At 47.3% G+C, this 14,777-nt stretch overlaps 5 protein-coding genes across 6 annotated transcripts; 3 read left to right on the forward strand and 2 right to left on the reverse strand.

Annotated features, from left to right (window-relative positions):
• The first annotated feature begins 2,246 nt into the window (after positions 1 to 2,246).
• Positions 2,247 to 8,531, forward strand: LOC117890615 (sex determination protein fruitless). The gene is made up of 2 exons (XM_034795556.1): positions 2,247 to 2,686; positions 4,535 to 8,531. Exon 2 carries the CDS (start codon positions 4,784 to 4,786, stop codon positions 6,938 to 6,940), a length of 2,157 nt encoding a protein of 718 aa, XP_034651447.1. The 5' UTR covers positions 2,247 to 2,686; positions 4,535 to 4,783; the 3' UTR covers positions 6,941 to 8,531.
• Positions 8,532 to 8,567: 36 nt separating this feature from the next.
• On the reverse strand, positions 8,568 to 11,168 carry LOC117890616 (zinc finger protein 33A). The gene is made up of 5 exons (XM_034795557.1): positions 10,733 to 11,168; positions 9,938 to 10,672; positions 9,552 to 9,879; positions 9,308 to 9,479; positions 8,568 to 9,255 (listed from the first exon to the last, which is right to left on the reverse strand). Exons 1-5 carry the CDS (start codon positions 10,937 to 10,939, stop codon positions 8,811 to 8,813), a joined length of 1,887 nt encoding a protein of 628 aa, XP_034651448.1. The 5' UTR covers positions 10,940 to 11,168; the 3' UTR covers positions 8,568 to 8,810.
• Positions 11,169 to 11,233: 65 nt separating this feature from the next.
• On the forward strand, positions 11,234 to 11,785 carry LOC117890233. Of its 2 annotated transcripts, none has more exons than XM_034794970.1 (2): positions 11,234 to 11,597; positions 11,648 to 11,785. In XM_034794970.1, the coding sequence occupies exons 1-2, from the start codon at positions 11,286 to 11,288 to the stop codon at positions 11,669 to 11,671; spliced, it is 336 nt and encodes a 111-aa protein (XP_034650861.1). In that variant the 5' UTR covers positions 11,234 to 11,285; the 3' UTR covers positions 11,672 to 11,785. The 2 variants fall into 2 exon arrangements, with proteins under 2 accessions (XP_034650861.1, XP_034650862.1); XM_034794971.1 differs by having other exon boundaries at positions 11,657 to 11,784.
• A 994-nt stretch (positions 11,786 to 12,779) lies between these two features.
• Positions 12,780 to 13,710, forward strand: LOC117892647 (12 kDa FK506-binding protein). The gene is made up of 3 exons (XM_034799002.1): positions 12,780 to 12,932; positions 13,085 to 13,155; positions 13,214 to 13,710. Exons 1-3 carry the CDS (start codon positions 12,896 to 12,898, stop codon positions 13,430 to 13,432), a joined length of 327 nt encoding a protein of 108 aa, XP_034654893.1. The 5' UTR covers positions 12,780 to 12,895; the 3' UTR covers positions 13,433 to 13,710.
• On the reverse strand, positions 13,678 to 14,610 carry LOC117892646. The gene has a single exon (XM_034799001.1). The coding sequence runs from the start codon at positions 14,515 to 14,517 to the stop codon at positions 13,723 to 13,725; it is 795 nt and encodes a 264-aa protein (XP_034654892.1). The 5' UTR covers positions 14,518 to 14,610; the 3' UTR covers positions 13,678 to 13,722.
• Between the last annotated feature and the right edge of the window lie 167 nt (positions 14,611 to 14,777).

Below are 14,777 nucleotides of genomic sequence, written 5' to 3' on the forward strand. Positions count from 1 at the left end.
CGATAAGAAGCAATGTCAGAACAATGCAATTTCTTGGGTCTCCCTCTATTAAGTGGAAGTTTCTGCTGCGAATTGTAGATGGCATCCAACGAGAATCACACTCCACAAGAGTCCACACCACATCACACCACAAATTGCATTAGATGGCACATATGTACATACCTGGTCAAACAGTTCATTATGAGGATAGGACTCACCTTCATTGAGTGACTGCACTGCGGTTGGATTATGTGCGGATTCTTTCAGCTAATCCTCCATAATGATCTTTGGCTCAGAGCTGGAAGTCATCTTCATCTTGGTCCTAATCCTTATCCACATCTTCATACTTTAGCTAAAAAGTCAGCAAAGTCAACACTGACCAAAAGGCGGATAATAATTTAGAAACATTCCTGATGATAAACACATGTAATACATGCATACATACATACACATATATATGTATGTATATTCATATGTACATAAATACATATATATAAATACTTACTGTGGGCAGTCGTGTCGTGCCAAAGGGGGCTCTATAGGAACCGAGCCGTCGTGTCCTTACATTGCCCATTTATCGAGACGAGTTCTTGGCGCAGCGTGAAGCGCATTCGAGCTTTGATTCGGCGTCCTTTGTTTCTTATGTTACACTTTCGCTGACACTATTATAGGGCAGGGGTAAGCTTTGATAAGATTAAAAGCGGAGAAAATGCCGAGGGCACGCTGAGTGCCCAGAGCCCATAAATGCTCGTGTCCAGATTATGAAGCAATTGCGGCAAGTTTTCATTTTTTATACTCGTGCTCGTACTTTTGTGTTGCACTATCAGCTTCGTGCGCCCTCTCGGTGGGTCGGGGGAGTTGAACGCACTTGCGAACTAGTTTCGGTCAAAGATAGTGCCCTACGAATCTCGCAGCCCTGCCAAAAAATGCAGTAGAAAATTGAACAGATAGAAACGGCTCCGTGAAATGCGGTTGACCTTAATTTCCAAACATGATTAATGGGTTTGGCATCGCAGAGTGGTTGCCCAGAGGAACGGAGGAGGAGAGGACCACAGAGGTTCGGAGGAAACAGTAATGGCGAGCACCGAAAAAATTAATAACGAACAATTAAAAAAATGTAAGTTAAATGCTTACAGCAAAGCGGTGGAGAGCGCGAACAGACGGGACGAAAGCGAACATGGGGTACAGCTGCATCAAGATGCTACTGCATGACTGAAATAACTGCAACTGGGACCTTCTTTCTCGTCGAGATTTGCATGTGATGGATTGCAGGTGCATTAAAGAAATTGCAGACGATTTCGAGTTTCCACCTCTGCGTTTTGTTTTTTTGCTCTTCCTTAAAACCTTTCACCGACCGTTATTTTGCTATTTGCATATAAATTCAAGAAATATTAAGAGGGTTGCATTAAGTAAAGGGCAGCCCTATGCAAATGTGTTGCAGTCGACCCCGAGAACACATTCAATTGTGCATTGATTGCCGAAGGTCGTTACACATCTTAATACCATTCGATTCGGAATTTGCATAACTAAAACGAAAGCGAAGAAGAGGAGAATGGAGGCCGAAACATTATCCTTTCTACCTACTAGAAGAGATTTATAATAAATAGAAAAAAGAAACATAAACATAAAAATAGCGACAAAGCGTAAAACGCTGTTCAAAATGGCGCCGAGCTTCGAGCGAGAGTTTGCCGGGCACGGCACCGCTGCGTTTAAAGGGGGTGGGGTGTCCCGAATAAAAAACCAAAAGCGGAGAACAAACGAAAATTCACTCAGATACCAGTTTTCGACGCACTGACAACCTGCCCACGTCCGTCTGTCCGGGCGCTCAAGCGGTTTGGTCAGTTGGAACAGCACGAAAAATGCAGTCGCCAAAAAAAGGAGCGTACACTGCAACTCTCTCTTTCTCGCTGCCACCGATATTGGTGCCAATGACAGCAGCAGCCATATGCAACCCACAAACACTTACGCAAACAAATACACGCACATCACTCTCACGCACTGCAAGAAACAGAAAAACAGACAGGCAGGCAGAGAGTCAGAGCGAGTGAGAGAGTGCAAGCGCAAAAAACGCACAAGACTGCAAGCAGTGAATGCGTGCACGAGCGAGAGAGCGCGAGGGTGCGCCGAGCCGTAGGACAGTTTTCCTCTCCACGCGTCGAACAGTTTGCTTCCCCTTCGTCTATTGCCATCTCCGTCTCTGTATATTGCTGTCTCGCTCGGTAGGTCGGGAAATTTGGTCTTCAATGACTTGGCTGCATAGAGCGCCGTGGCAGTTTTATTCAACTTTGAACGCTCGAATCTGCAACAACGCAAAACCAACAACGCAAGACCAGAGTAAAACGACAAACGTGTCGCAGTTTGTGGAATCATAAGATTTGAAGAACTTCATCTGGGATAAGCATAAGCTGCGTCCTCAACTAGTGTCTGTGTGTGCGGGTGTTAGTGCAATTTCGATTTGGATTTACCTAATTTAACACTCAACGATAACTAATTCTAAGCACATCAAATTAAACCAATCCAAAAACGGGCAATGTGAAAACTTCGAAAGCGAGACAAACTAAAATACAAAAACAAAAACCTAATTGTCACACAATCACAGCAATTTGTTAAAATATCAGATATCAAACCACTGCAAGTGTCCAGGACTCTCTTTGGCCACTAAACAAAAAACCCCGTGCTTCGCCTGTGGCGATTTAATTATTTTGTGGTAAGCCTTGATTATTTATCAGATATTTGCCTCTATTAAATTAGTGTACATAGTAGCTAAGTAGCTCTTTAAAAAGCATGCCTTCCAAAAGCATTTTTTTGATAGTTTCGCAACTGGCATTCGTGGTACGTGTTTCAGAAATTGACACAAAAAACTGGAAAACCCTAAACCTGTTTCCAAGTGCATTCGATTCAATGACGTCTGTCCGTCCAAATGTTATTTTTGGACAATTTTTAATTAAATTTTTTACAAAATGGTGGCCTACTGTTAGCCAAAGCTCTGGGAGCTTTCGGAATTTTGGCGATCACGACGTATGCGTGATATCGCGCCAGTATGAGAGTTTCTGTGGGGACCAGAACGAGGCGTTAATGCGCTGCCTGGCGGCTTATGGCCACATCTAATGCGCTTACTGGGCCAACGTCGATCCCCAGAAACGAATTCGAAACCGCTTACCTGCTCAGACAGAGAGAGACACAGAGACTGAAGCAGGCAGCGACTTCAATCTGTTGCGCAAAACGGCAGCGAAGGATCGGTGGATGGGGAAGGGATCGCTGCAGGTTGCCCATTATCCTGTTGGCTAGACAATGGACAGATAACAATTAATGATCTCTTGCGCATTTTCCGCACTCCACCTCCATCACATCACCATCCCCGACAATAATGCGATCGTTTGTTTGTTTCCTTTGTCTGATTGTCCGCTTTTCTTCTCTGTCCCCGCCATCTCCGCTCTCAGGGGCCTCGCCCCTTTGACATTTTCCTTGTTGTTTGATTGCCATTATCTGGCCGGGCCTTGCTAGGTTCGCAATTCCAACGATTGCTTGACTGGGGCCCGGCTCCTATCATACCTGTTGGTAACTGGAGACTTCCATATGTATTCACTCGTACATGGCCCGGCACGGACGACTTACACGACACATGGCAAGGACGCGGAAGGGAGGCAGGTTGCCCGATGCATGATGCATGTCCAACACATGACGCAGATGGGCCATCGGCTCGGCATATGGCGTCCACTTGAGCCTGAAATTCGACTACAAGTCTGGCCTCTTCATGGGCAAGTCAAGGGCAAGGGCATGTGGTCTTTCTAGTCCTCGGAAAGTGAATGAAAATTATTGCAAGTTTTCAGTAACATTTTTTGTTTTCCTGTGTGTGGGTGTTTTGGTGATTTGCCTTTCCATTTCCATTTTCCAGACGGCGTTCAAAATTGATATACATGTACATACTTCCGTATTTACGTACATCTATACATATGTACTAACATATACATATATCTGTGTATGTATAAGTGAAGTAAAACGCGCGAAAAGCAGCCGGAAAAATACGCGCACACATCTTTCGAGGGATGTTTGCATATTTTTTTCCCCATTTTTTCTACACGTTTTCGTTCACCCTCCTCTGCCTGTGGCTCTGCTCAGCCTATGCCTCCTTCATTGGCAAGGAGCGCTTTCACTTTTTATGGCGCATAAAACTTGGGGGTGGTGGCGATGGGCGATGGGCATAAATTTTACAGGCAAGATTTTCCGCCAAAAAACAGAAAAAAATGGAATGGGGAAATGGAAACTTTTGCAATGGCGAAGGAGGAAGAAGGTGACCATCCCCGGTTTTGCACACCTGTAAATATACGCGTGTGTGCTTGGAGGAGTACAGCCAGCTTGGTTTGGTGGATAGCCTGGTTTGAGAAAATTACTCGTTGAACGTCACTTTGTTTTTAGCAACCCATGCGAAATTTGAAATTGCTTTCCTCATTGACATTTTGGGATAGTGAAATTTGTGCAAACTTTAAAAATCAAATAATTGGAGCCAAAATCATTTACTAATTTAAACGGATATTTGTTTTTTCTACTTCGGCAGGCCCTCCAGTGACACCGAAGCCTTAAACTGGCGCTCAAAGTACGGAAGCATCTTTCCTCTTACTCGCCAACGCTGCTGAGTGCCGCGTTTACCAGCCTGAACAGCGTCTACCACAGCAGCAGCGACACCGCTCCTGACGAGGAGCCGGACCAGCCGCCTGTCCATCAACAGGCACATCGCCAGCGGGCGCATAGCCAAAGTCAGAGTCACAGGGATCGCGGCCACAGCCAGAACAGCAGGGCAGGAGAGATGGGCGGGCCCACAGCGCCCGTGGCCAACAGCGAAGGCCAGACGTACTGCCTGCGTTGGAACAACCACCAGACAAATCTGGTGCAGATTCTGCACGCTCTGCACGAGGTCGGCAGCTATGTCGACTGCACCCTAGTCGTTGACGATGAGCAGTTCAAGGCACACCGTGTGGTTTTGGCGGCAAACTCGCCGTACTTCCAGCACATACTGCAGGAAGTGCCCCAGGACCAGTGCAGCATAATCCTGCCAGGAGTGAGGGGCTTCGAGATTGCGGCATTGCTACAGTACATGTACACGGGTGAGACCACGGTGACCAAGAGCCAGGAGCCGGAGATCTTGCGCACTGCCAAGGAGCTGCAGGTGAAGGGGCTCTACGACAATCTGATGAAGTACAACCACAAGGCGGCCAGCGCAGCGGAGGATCGTGCGCAAAGCCAGTTCCATGCCAGCATCACGCCGACATCCAGCTCGGGACTGGGCGGTGGCTCTGGCAAGCCCCTTAACGGGTCCTCTGCCGACGGCTCCTTTGGCCAGCAGCACCACAACTCCTCCTCCGTGATCTCAACGTCCACGCATATCTCGCCCAGCGCCGCCATTTCGAGCAGCTGCTCCCCACCGCCGCCGCCATTCGGAGCCTACCAGCCACCGTATACAAACTTCCCGCCTGGAAGTGGAACTATCAATCCACATACCCATATTCCAGCCGGAGAGACTCCCCTGACGCCCACCCATTCGGCACCCCACGCCGTAGCCGGTGAGGCTGGACAGTGGCCTCTGTCACCCTCCGCTGCCGCTGCCGCCATGCTAAACTCCGTGTATGAGTCCGCAGCCGACATGAATCCACTCAAACGCAAGAAACTCTCGGCAATCTCAAGCATGCTACTCAACAGTACCCGGGACACACCCATTCTGCGCAATGTGCTAGCCCAGGCAAACCCAGCTGACTCCTCGCAGCCAAACCCTCAGCTGCTGAAGAGCTCCTCCACCTCCTCCCTAAACGAGAAGACTCCCACCCATCAGCATCAGCAACAGCACCCGCACCAGCATCACAGCGGAGGCGGAGTCGGCGTCAGCGTGAGCGGTGGTACCGGTAGCCACAGCTTCAACGGCTCGGACTACGGCGGTGACAAGGAGCCTCTATCACCACACACTGATCGTTCCTTTGATGAGGAGACGAGTGGGCCGGGCGGCAAGAAGCCAGAGTGGAAGCGTTATAAGCAATACACCCGGGCGGATATGATGTGTGCCATTCAGGCCGTTCGGGAAGGCATGAGCGCGCTCCAGGCGAGCCGCAAGTATGGACTGCCGAGCCGCACCCTCTACGACAAGGTTCGCAAGCTAAACATCACTACAGGTCGTGGCACGCATCGCACGCCCAAGCGTAGCCCACCCGGGGTGGAGTCTTCAGCCGCCTTTCCCTACTCCGCGGCAGCCGCTGCCGCAGCTGCACACAACTACGGTCATGTCCACGGGCATGGCCAGACGGATCTAGACCGTGAACCAAAGGAGCATGGCCAGCATAGTGGTCATATGGGCGGACACCACGGCATGCCACCCACTATTCCCCATTCGGCAGCCGCCCTTCTTGATCACGCCTTTCTACAGCAGGCCCTGGAGAATCGAGGCGGGGATATGGCCGGACGTGAAGCACTCCATGCCATGGCCCTGGCAGCGGCAGCTCACGCAGCTGCCAACCGAATGTCTAGCAGCCCCCAAGAGTCTGGGTCGAATGGACACGCAGCCAGATCTCCAAATCCCAGGGCTCGCCACTACTCTGAGCACGAGGCTATGGAGATTGAGATGGAGAAGCACGAGCAACGCCTGATCAAGAGGGAGCGTGACCAGGATGAGCGCGAGGACGCTGACGATGAAGATGATCATGAGCAGGAGCAGGAGCAGGATCAGGATCACGATCATGACCATGTGGAAGATCTTTCGCTGGCACGCAAAGAACGCCCCGAGTCGCCATACTCTCCTCGGCCCCCACGGGCCTCCTCGCCGGTCGAGAGCGCCAGTGTTATCATGCACTCAAACAGCGCCTCCACCAATGGAAAGGATCACGAGGATTATCCCCACTCACCACCGCCCGTTGCTCTAGGTCTAGGCCTGAAGCGGGAGCTACTTGGCGGAGAGGATTCGCAGGCCAGAACCGACTGATTAACGCTCACCATGGCCTGGCAGTACGCGGCGGACAGCTACGATTCCATATGCTAGGCCAGCTAGGCAAGATCCACGATCCCAGTACACCGTCCCAATGTTACCCTGCCCCTTCTGTTATTATTTTCTTTTCGACGTACAACGTGCGACTAAAATGTTGTTTTCTCAATGGCATCGACATCGATCAGCGATCAGTCGATCTGCGTTGGTGAAGCTTTAAACGAGAACCCCTCATCCAAATCGAGGCGGGTGCACACCAGCATCTGCACCTTAGGAGGAAATCAAATCAAATCAAATCCACAATCTACAATACAAGAAATTGTTGTCAGCATCACTTTGTGCCTAATACAGAAACGTTAGCTTAGACTAGGATATGCATAGGTTAAACACATACACACACACACACACACACACACACACTAGGCTAGGCGACACAGACAACCCCCAATCGGACACTTATTCTAGGCACTCGATGGCCATCTAAGCTTAGTAGCTAGCTAGTTGTGGTCTTTGACGCTTATTGGTCGGAGACACGTGTCCCAAGCTATAGCTAAGGAAAGATATGTAAACTATACAATTACATAAGACTGAAGGAAGAATCCGCATATTAGAGGCGATCAAGGGCAGAGCGAAAGAGGCTACCGGATACCCTGTAGGGTAGGAAAATATGACAGAATCAGATACATTTAGGATCAGATCAGAATGAGTTAGCAATACAACTTTGTACAACTTTGTTAATGCCAGTGATTTGTTTTAAAAAATAATTAGCACTAGATATTTATAATAGATACATACATACATACATTCATACATACGTAAAGCCTTATGTTTATGATTTCCGAGACCTCTATAAGAACAGAAACAGATATGAACACAACTACCTCAATAAAGCATATTCTAGATTTTTTTGAAGAACGAAATTCTTTGTTACCTTGTCATTATCATATTAGCAATAAGAACTGTCCTGGGTTGAATTTTATAAGACTGACACCGACTCAAACGACTCAAATGTAGCACGAGAATTTGCAACCAGAGCCGAGCACATTAAATACAAATACAAATTAAAATACAAGTGGTAACCAATCCAGTTGAGCGTACAAATTCAGAACCGTAACTTACTTAGTTATAATCCAGCTTAAAATGAATAATTTAGTCTATAGGCAACAACTTCAAATACAACTTTGACTCTACACATAATTAGAACTTAAGCTTAGGCAAAAATAAAACAAACAAATAATATACATATATATGTAAGCAAAACCAACAAACATGCGCTGGGGGCAATGCAATAGGCTCTTTAATTATAAACACCTACACAGATACAATTATGTAATCGTACGGTTGATAATGTTAATTTGTTATACGAGTAACCTCTGTACATAAAATCATAGTCTACACATACATACATCAGACATACATTACACACATGCACATCCATACGAGTTATACAAAGATCGACATGCAGTTATTAGATCTAGAGTGTAAATTAAGAAAAATTGTAATGCAATTTAAAGCATACTCCTAGACACTTGACTTTCATAATAATATGATAAGCGATCGAATGCGAAATAAACTGACTGAATCAATCAAAGATGAGAATCGAACTATCACTACCGCCGAGTCGCCATTCAGTCTGGAGTTTATCTTTATTACAATAATCTGTTACAAAAATACACACACATGGTTTTAGTTCCTCCCAGTCTGGATCTGGTTCATTGGGATTGGGAATTGGGGTTTGAATCGGACTAAAACGAATACAATACACACAAGATTATCTATCTAGCTAGACGCTAATATTGCAAAACACTGAGGTACAAGTCTTGGTAAACGATTTGGCCCTTCTAAATTGTTTACTAAATTTCCACTTAAATTACTGACAGCCCGCACAATTGGGCTGGTTGCGGTTTTCGAAATCGCAGATTCCAATGGCGAATCGGAAGGGCTTATGATTGGGTAAGTGCATAGGCCTGCTGGATGGCATGGGGTCTCCGGGCAGGAGCAGCTCTCGTTCCTCGTACTCCCACTTTTGGTGACTGATTTCAGGGCCGGGCGGGTAATTGCTGATTGAAATGGCGCGCTCGATCCGGATGAGCGGTGGGTCGTCATTGGGACTGTGTCCGCAACGGGCGCAGTGGGCCAGTAGCTTGGCTTCACTAAGGAACGCCAGGCGGCAGAAGTTGCACTGGTAGTTGATACCCTTGTTGTGGAGAACCAGATGACAGTCCAGTTGATTCTGGTAATCGAACTCGTCCTGACACTTGTGGCAAATATACACGCCGCGGTTCTGCCTATGCAGATGGTAGTCGAGGAAGACTCTGCACAAAAGGTCATGTCAGAAAATAGCTTTTTCGAGATGGTTGTACATACTTGCTGGTGAAAACGTCCCCGCACTTTTGGCAGTAGAACCAGCTCATCTTCCAATGACGCATGTAGTCGTGTTTCATCAACGCACTTAGCGAATCCGTCTGATAGCCACAGGTGAAGCAGGAAAATTCATTCAGCTGAACTTGCGCCTTCAGCAAATCAAGCATGTGTAGATCTGGCAATTCAAACAATAACTTCAACCTTTTCAAAAGCGGCCTTTACGCCTCTTAGATGATTTGTATATTACCGTACTCCTTGTCTGTTCTTATGTGCGACTCCTCCAGCACGTAGTTATCGTACAGCCGGGACAGGTTGAGAGCACTGTTGCTGTTGCTTCGACTGTGGTTTACAATCCAGTCACCCGTGAAGTTCATTCTCCGTGTGTACATGGTATCCACCTGGTCATCATGTTCATTTTCTTCCAGCTCCTGCTCTTCACATTCGCTGTCATCGTAGTCTACTTGGACGTTGGTAGTGTACTTATTCCAATCTTCAGAACATGCCCGCGAACGCGAACGTGTTGACCGTGCCCTTCCCTTGTGCGTTGTCTCATCCATATGGTGGATTTTTAGAGCCTGCGGAAAGTATACAGTAGATTCTGCGGTTTTATAAATTATCCGAGCTGGTACTTGCCTCATGCCTGGCACTGCAAATTGTGTGGTGCAGCTCCCACTCGTACTTGGTGTCGAACGCCGCCTCGCACAGACTGCACGGATGCCGGGTTTGATGGGTATTGCGCTGGTGCTGGCGTAGGCTTATTACTGTAAAAAACTCCTCTTCGCAGTGGCGGCAGTGAAAGGTGCGAGTGGGGCGCAAGGACGGCTGCAGCGAACGAGGCGACACAGTGTCTTCATCACTGCCGGCTTCATTGAGAACACGACACCTAGCCTTGGGCAGACGACGTTGCGACCTGCACCGGCGTGAGTGCACAGTAAAATAGTCTTTGCGGAAGTAGGCTCGCCCACAGTGTTGACAGACCAGCCGTGTGCGCCACTTCCAGCCGTCCTGGGCATTTACACTGTTGTTGCGAGTGCCGCCCGACTCGGTCGCAGAAGGAGATTCAGGTGGCTGAGCAGCGTAGGCTTCTAGTACGGAGCAAGAGGACCGTGAGCTGCGACCGCTTTGGTCAGTGGCTGGCATTTGGACTTCCTGCAAATCTACTAGAGTAGTGGACACCTCGGCATCCGCTATGGGAGGACTGAGTTGTGTGGGCGTAACCGTAGTCGTCGTCACGGTGGACGGGCCGCTTCCTTCATGTTGCAGCCGTTGCATCCGCTGCATCAGAGAGCGCGTGACCTCCGAGTGCATGTTCAACTTGCAAACGCACTCTACGCATATGGCTTTCAGTGTAGATCGGATTACATCGGCCTGCAATAGTGGGGGATAGTGATTACTCTCAGTGTGCAAGTAACGCTGCGGAAGACTCACCTGCATCTTCCAGTCCCGACTGAGGCGGCGCTGCATTACCTGATTGGACCTGAGGTCCAGCAGGGCGGACGATTTTGCGGCCCCACAGATGGTGCAGTTGGCGTTTTCGTCCACCTCACCTTTCTGGTGCTGGCCGTTGCACCCTTCCTCATCCAGCAACCCGCCACTGCTACTTGGCTGTGGTTCAGGAGCATCAGCATCTCGCATAATGCCGAAGCCGATGGGGAACAGCCTTCCGCGAAGATGCAATGCATGTGCAAGTGGAAATTTATATTTTATGTGTGGTTCACCTGGAGAAAGCAGAACGTTGCTACATTGTGACCCCGTGCTGCTTGTCAATTAGATCTGCGATGCACTTGCACATTTTCTTGCATTCTTTCTATTATTCCCTAAAATTGTTTATTTAACAGAGTACTCGAAGCGAAGTTTTTGTAAATATATCATATATATGACTACCCTGACAGAGAACTATCGATAAGGGCATGCAGTGTTCAAAAACGGCTGGCTTGCAGGGGACTATATTGATGGGGCGCAAATAAACAACACAAATCAAATGGACTATTGGGACGCGACTTCCAGACAGCTTCATTTCGAAGTGTTTGGAAAGTGCGGCTTTGAGGACAGAACTCTAGCCGAGATCTCTGGACCATCCAAGAGCGGCAAGAGTTTGGTGATGCAGAAGCTAATGGCACATTGCTTGGCTCCCTACAAGTACGGAGGACGTCAATGGAGCATTGGATTCATCAGTCTCAGCCACAAAATCAACCAGGAGTCACTGGAAAAAGCCGTCAGAGCAGAACTGCGGGAATGGATTGGCATGGATGCTCCCACTGAGGAGGAGCAGGCGAAAATAGCAAAGGAATGCGTACGTAAGGTCATGTTTATCAATTGCTTTAACACCGCGGAAGTGTTTAGTGCCCTCAGACACGCAAGCTATAACAAGACGTTGAAAAGGAAAAACGAGCTGATTGCCTTGGATACTCTTAGTGAGTTCTACTGGCTAGACTTTTCCACCAGGAAAGAAAAACTCAGCAAATACAGATACTACAAGCAGTGGCAGACGAGGCTAGGACAGGCATGCAAGAATGACAATATTTGCGGCATGTACACCGTGGACAGCAGCTGTCTGGAAAACCGATATCATGACTCCCAACTGATTATGAAAATCAGTTATTCTGTGAAATTAACCAAAAAACGAAGGAAGCATACCATGAATGGGAAACCAATTTCATTTCAAGATAAATAAAAGTAAAAAAAAAATACCTATAAATTTAATAAATCCACACTGTTCTAATAATCTATTCTCGATAGTTGGCTCTCGTCTCTACCACCACTACATTGACACAGAAGCATATTTTTCAAATGTCCCTTGGGGATTTTCTCTCTTCTCCGTAGTGATTTTTCTCTCTCTCTCAAGGATACATTTTTCTCTTTATTATTTATTCATCCCCACTTACAATTCCATACGCACTTACGTATTTTTTGCCGTTGGCAATATAAGTTGTATGGGCCAGCAGCATGCTGCAAAAAGTGAGCAGCACTGTTCCCCAACATTTGGCACGGAATAAGCAACATTTAGTACCCTTGGAGATATGGATATTCTCAAATTGATGACATTTTGGGATTCTCTGGCTCCAATTATTGCAAGAACAAATCAATTTTCAGGAAAACAATATAATTTCTTTTCCTCTTTTGTTGCCACGCTATTTTTTAATCATTTTCAATGTTATTAGTTAACATACATATGTCTCTTTTAATAATTTACATACATTTACATACTGAAGACAAAGCTCCCTTGCTTCCGAAGGGGTGTTTTGAATGAAAAAAAAAAAAATCAAATACAAATTTTTAAATACCAGGTCATAAGGTATACAATACGATAAAAAGGACTATTTATAATAAGCCAAAAGGGTTCTTCAATCGGATTAAATTATGGTTTCAGTGTTAATAGTCTTTGCAAGCTAGTAATATCAAATAGAACATCAAAATCGAGGAATATTATTTAAGACTACGGTATATTTATGGTCTATTTTTAAAATGAGAAGGTATATTTTGAGGGTTGTGCGGTATATTTGCTCGATATTCATCGGTCACCCTGACAGAGACAGAAACGTGCTATTTTTTCTCAGGTTGCGATTTCTTGGTGAAAAAAAAATAGTGAAAATGGGCGTACAAGTTGTTCCAATTGCTCCCGGTGATGGTAAGATAAATATGCAGTTAAAATTTGTGCAACAGCTTCTGGCGGCCTCGTGAAGCATAACCTGGGAAATGCTTGAGTACATGCCTCGAAAAATTATTTGAGCGTTGCCTATATCCATCTCGCTCACTCGCATCCATTTTATATCTTTGCAGGCAGCACATTCCCCAAGAACGGACAAAAAGTCGTCGTGCACTACACTGGAACCTTGGACGATGGCACCAAGGTACAGCTCCTGCATTGAAGTACTGAAAATGAAAATCTTATAATAAAATCTCCTTTAGTTTGATTCGTCCCGGGACCGCAACAAGCCTTTCAAGTTCACCATCGGCAAGGGCGAAGTCATCCGCGGTTGGGACGAGGGCGTTGCTCAATTGAGCGTTGGCCAGCGCGCCAAGCTTATCTGCTCCCCGGACTACGCCTACGGCAGCCGTGGACACCCAGGAGTCATCCCCCCCAACTCCACCCTGACTTTCGACGTTGAGTTGCTCAAGGTCGAATAAGTAGCCGGAGCGAGAGTGCATGTGTGTGGGTGCCTGTGTGAGCACGGCCCAACTGCAGGTGGCTGTGCGTGTGTATACCATCAGAAGCACGGACAAGCGCACACACTGTTTCAATGCAATCAACACCTAGAGCACAGAGCCACGGCGGCACACCACTACCAAACCAGAACAATCCAGCAGCATTTGAATTCTACTCAAAAGAAAGCAAATTAGACGTAATTTAATCGAAAGGGAAACGCATCTTCTACGCATACTAAATAAACTAAACATTTATTCAAGATCATTTTCGACTATTGATTGTTTTTGGAGACCAGATACATGATCTGGTCGATTACCTCGTAGCGCTCGTGGTTATACTTTTGAGTATGCTCTTGCCAGTGGTTGCGCACACGCTTCCAGCGAGCCATGTTGGCAGATAGCAGATCGTTCCTGGCGGCCCCTTCCAGCTTCTTTTCTTGCAGCTTCTCCTCCTTGGTGTACTCCAGGCGGGGTGGGATCACTGGCAAGTCGGTGGAGCGGGCCTGCGGCATTTGAGTCAGTATTTTCAACTCTCCGCTCTTCAGCCTGGCCCTAACTTCCTCAGCGTCGCTCTCGCGCTTCACGGTGGCAGTGGAACCTTCCGTGTTGTAAGTGGATACGGCAGGGTTGCGCGGCTGGTTGGCCATCCAGGCACGGCAGATCGGGTACAGAGGAGTCTTCTCATTGTATTTCGAGAGGTCCAGGCTGCGCTCGAACAGGCGCATTACATACGACTCGCTGGGAGACTTCTGATTGTTCGAGCCGCTGCCACTCTTTTTGTAGAGCGCTCGCTTCACTTTGGAGCGGTTCGGCGAGGCCGTAGCGCCCACAGTTACGGCGTTCAACTCCGGCTGCAGCTTGACCTGGTATTGGTTTACTGGCACCTGGCGCTGCTGCTGTTGCTGGATGAGCAGCTTCTTCGATGGTCGGCCGCGGATGGGCAAATCGGATTCTGTGTCGTCGTCGGCCTCCGTCACCTCCGAATTCGGTTCTTCCTTGCGCGGCTCTCGCAGCCTTAGAGAAAGCTCTTCCCCTCCATTCTTTAGCGACTTCTTAGGTGACTTCATTTTCTATGGTACTTCAATTAAAATATAGAATAACATTCACAAATTTTTAAAACAATGGTAATTGCAAATGTGGCTGCGACGTTTTCCTATCGAAAAAAAATACTGAAAGTAAATACTGCCCTAACGCGATATAGGAAAATACTTCTGTACAAAGTGAATTTACTAACAGGGTGACGTTGTACGCTTGCGAAGACCAATAACTTATTCACCACGCTCAGAGACAAGCGATCGGAAGGGATGGGATGGAGATACGGTATTGC

Source organism: Drosophila subobscura, chromosome E (genome assembly GCF_008121235.1).
Source record: "Drosophila subobscura isolate 14011-0131.10 chromosome E, UCBerk_Dsub_1.0, whole genome shotgun sequence".
Taxonomy (NCBI): domain Eukaryota; kingdom Metazoa; phylum Arthropoda; class Insecta; order Diptera; family Drosophilidae; genus Drosophila; species Drosophila subobscura.

Bases quoted from the DNA above. Each gene is read 5' to 3' on its own strand.
- LOC117890616 (XM_034795557.1), bottom strand. From the start codon at position 10,939: ATGCGAGATGCTGATGCTCCTGAACCACAGCCAAGTAGCAGTGGCGGG. The intron at 9,480-9,551 runs GTAATATACAAA...TTGAATTGCCAG, and splicing joins AAGAACAGACAAGGAGTACG to ATCTACACATGCTTGATTTG. The intron at 9,256-9,307 runs GTATGTACAACC...CCTTTTGTGCAG, and splicing joins GGGGACGTTTTCACCAGCAA to AGTCTTCCTCGACTACCATC.
- LOC117892646 (XM_034799001.1), bottom strand. From the start codon at position 14,517: ATGAAGTCACCTAAGAAGTCGCTAAAGAATGGAGGGGAAGAGCTTTCT.
- LOC117892647 (XM_034799002.1), top strand. From the start codon at position 12,896: ATGGGCGTACAAGTTGTTCCAATTGCTCCCGGTGATG. The intron at 12,933-13,084 runs GTAAGATAAATA...ATATCTTTGCAG, and splicing joins TCCAATTGCTCCCGGTGATG to GCAGCACATTCCCCAAGAAC. The intron at 13,156-13,213 runs GTACAGCTCCTG...AATCTCCTTTAG, and splicing joins CCTTGGACGATGGCACCAAG to TTTGATTCGTCCCGGGACCG.
- LOC117890615 (XM_034795556.1), top strand. From the start codon at position 4,784: ATGGGCGGGCCCACAGCGCCCGTGGCCAACAGCGAAGGCCAGACGTAC.
- LOC117890233 (XM_034794970.1), top strand. From the start codon at position 11,286: ATGGACTATTGGGACGCGACTTCCAGACAGCTTCATTTCGAAGTGTTT. The intron at 11,598-11,647 runs GTACGTAAGGTC...GGAAGTGTTTAG, and splicing joins CGAAAATAGCAAAGGAATGC to TGCCCTCAGACACGCAAGCT.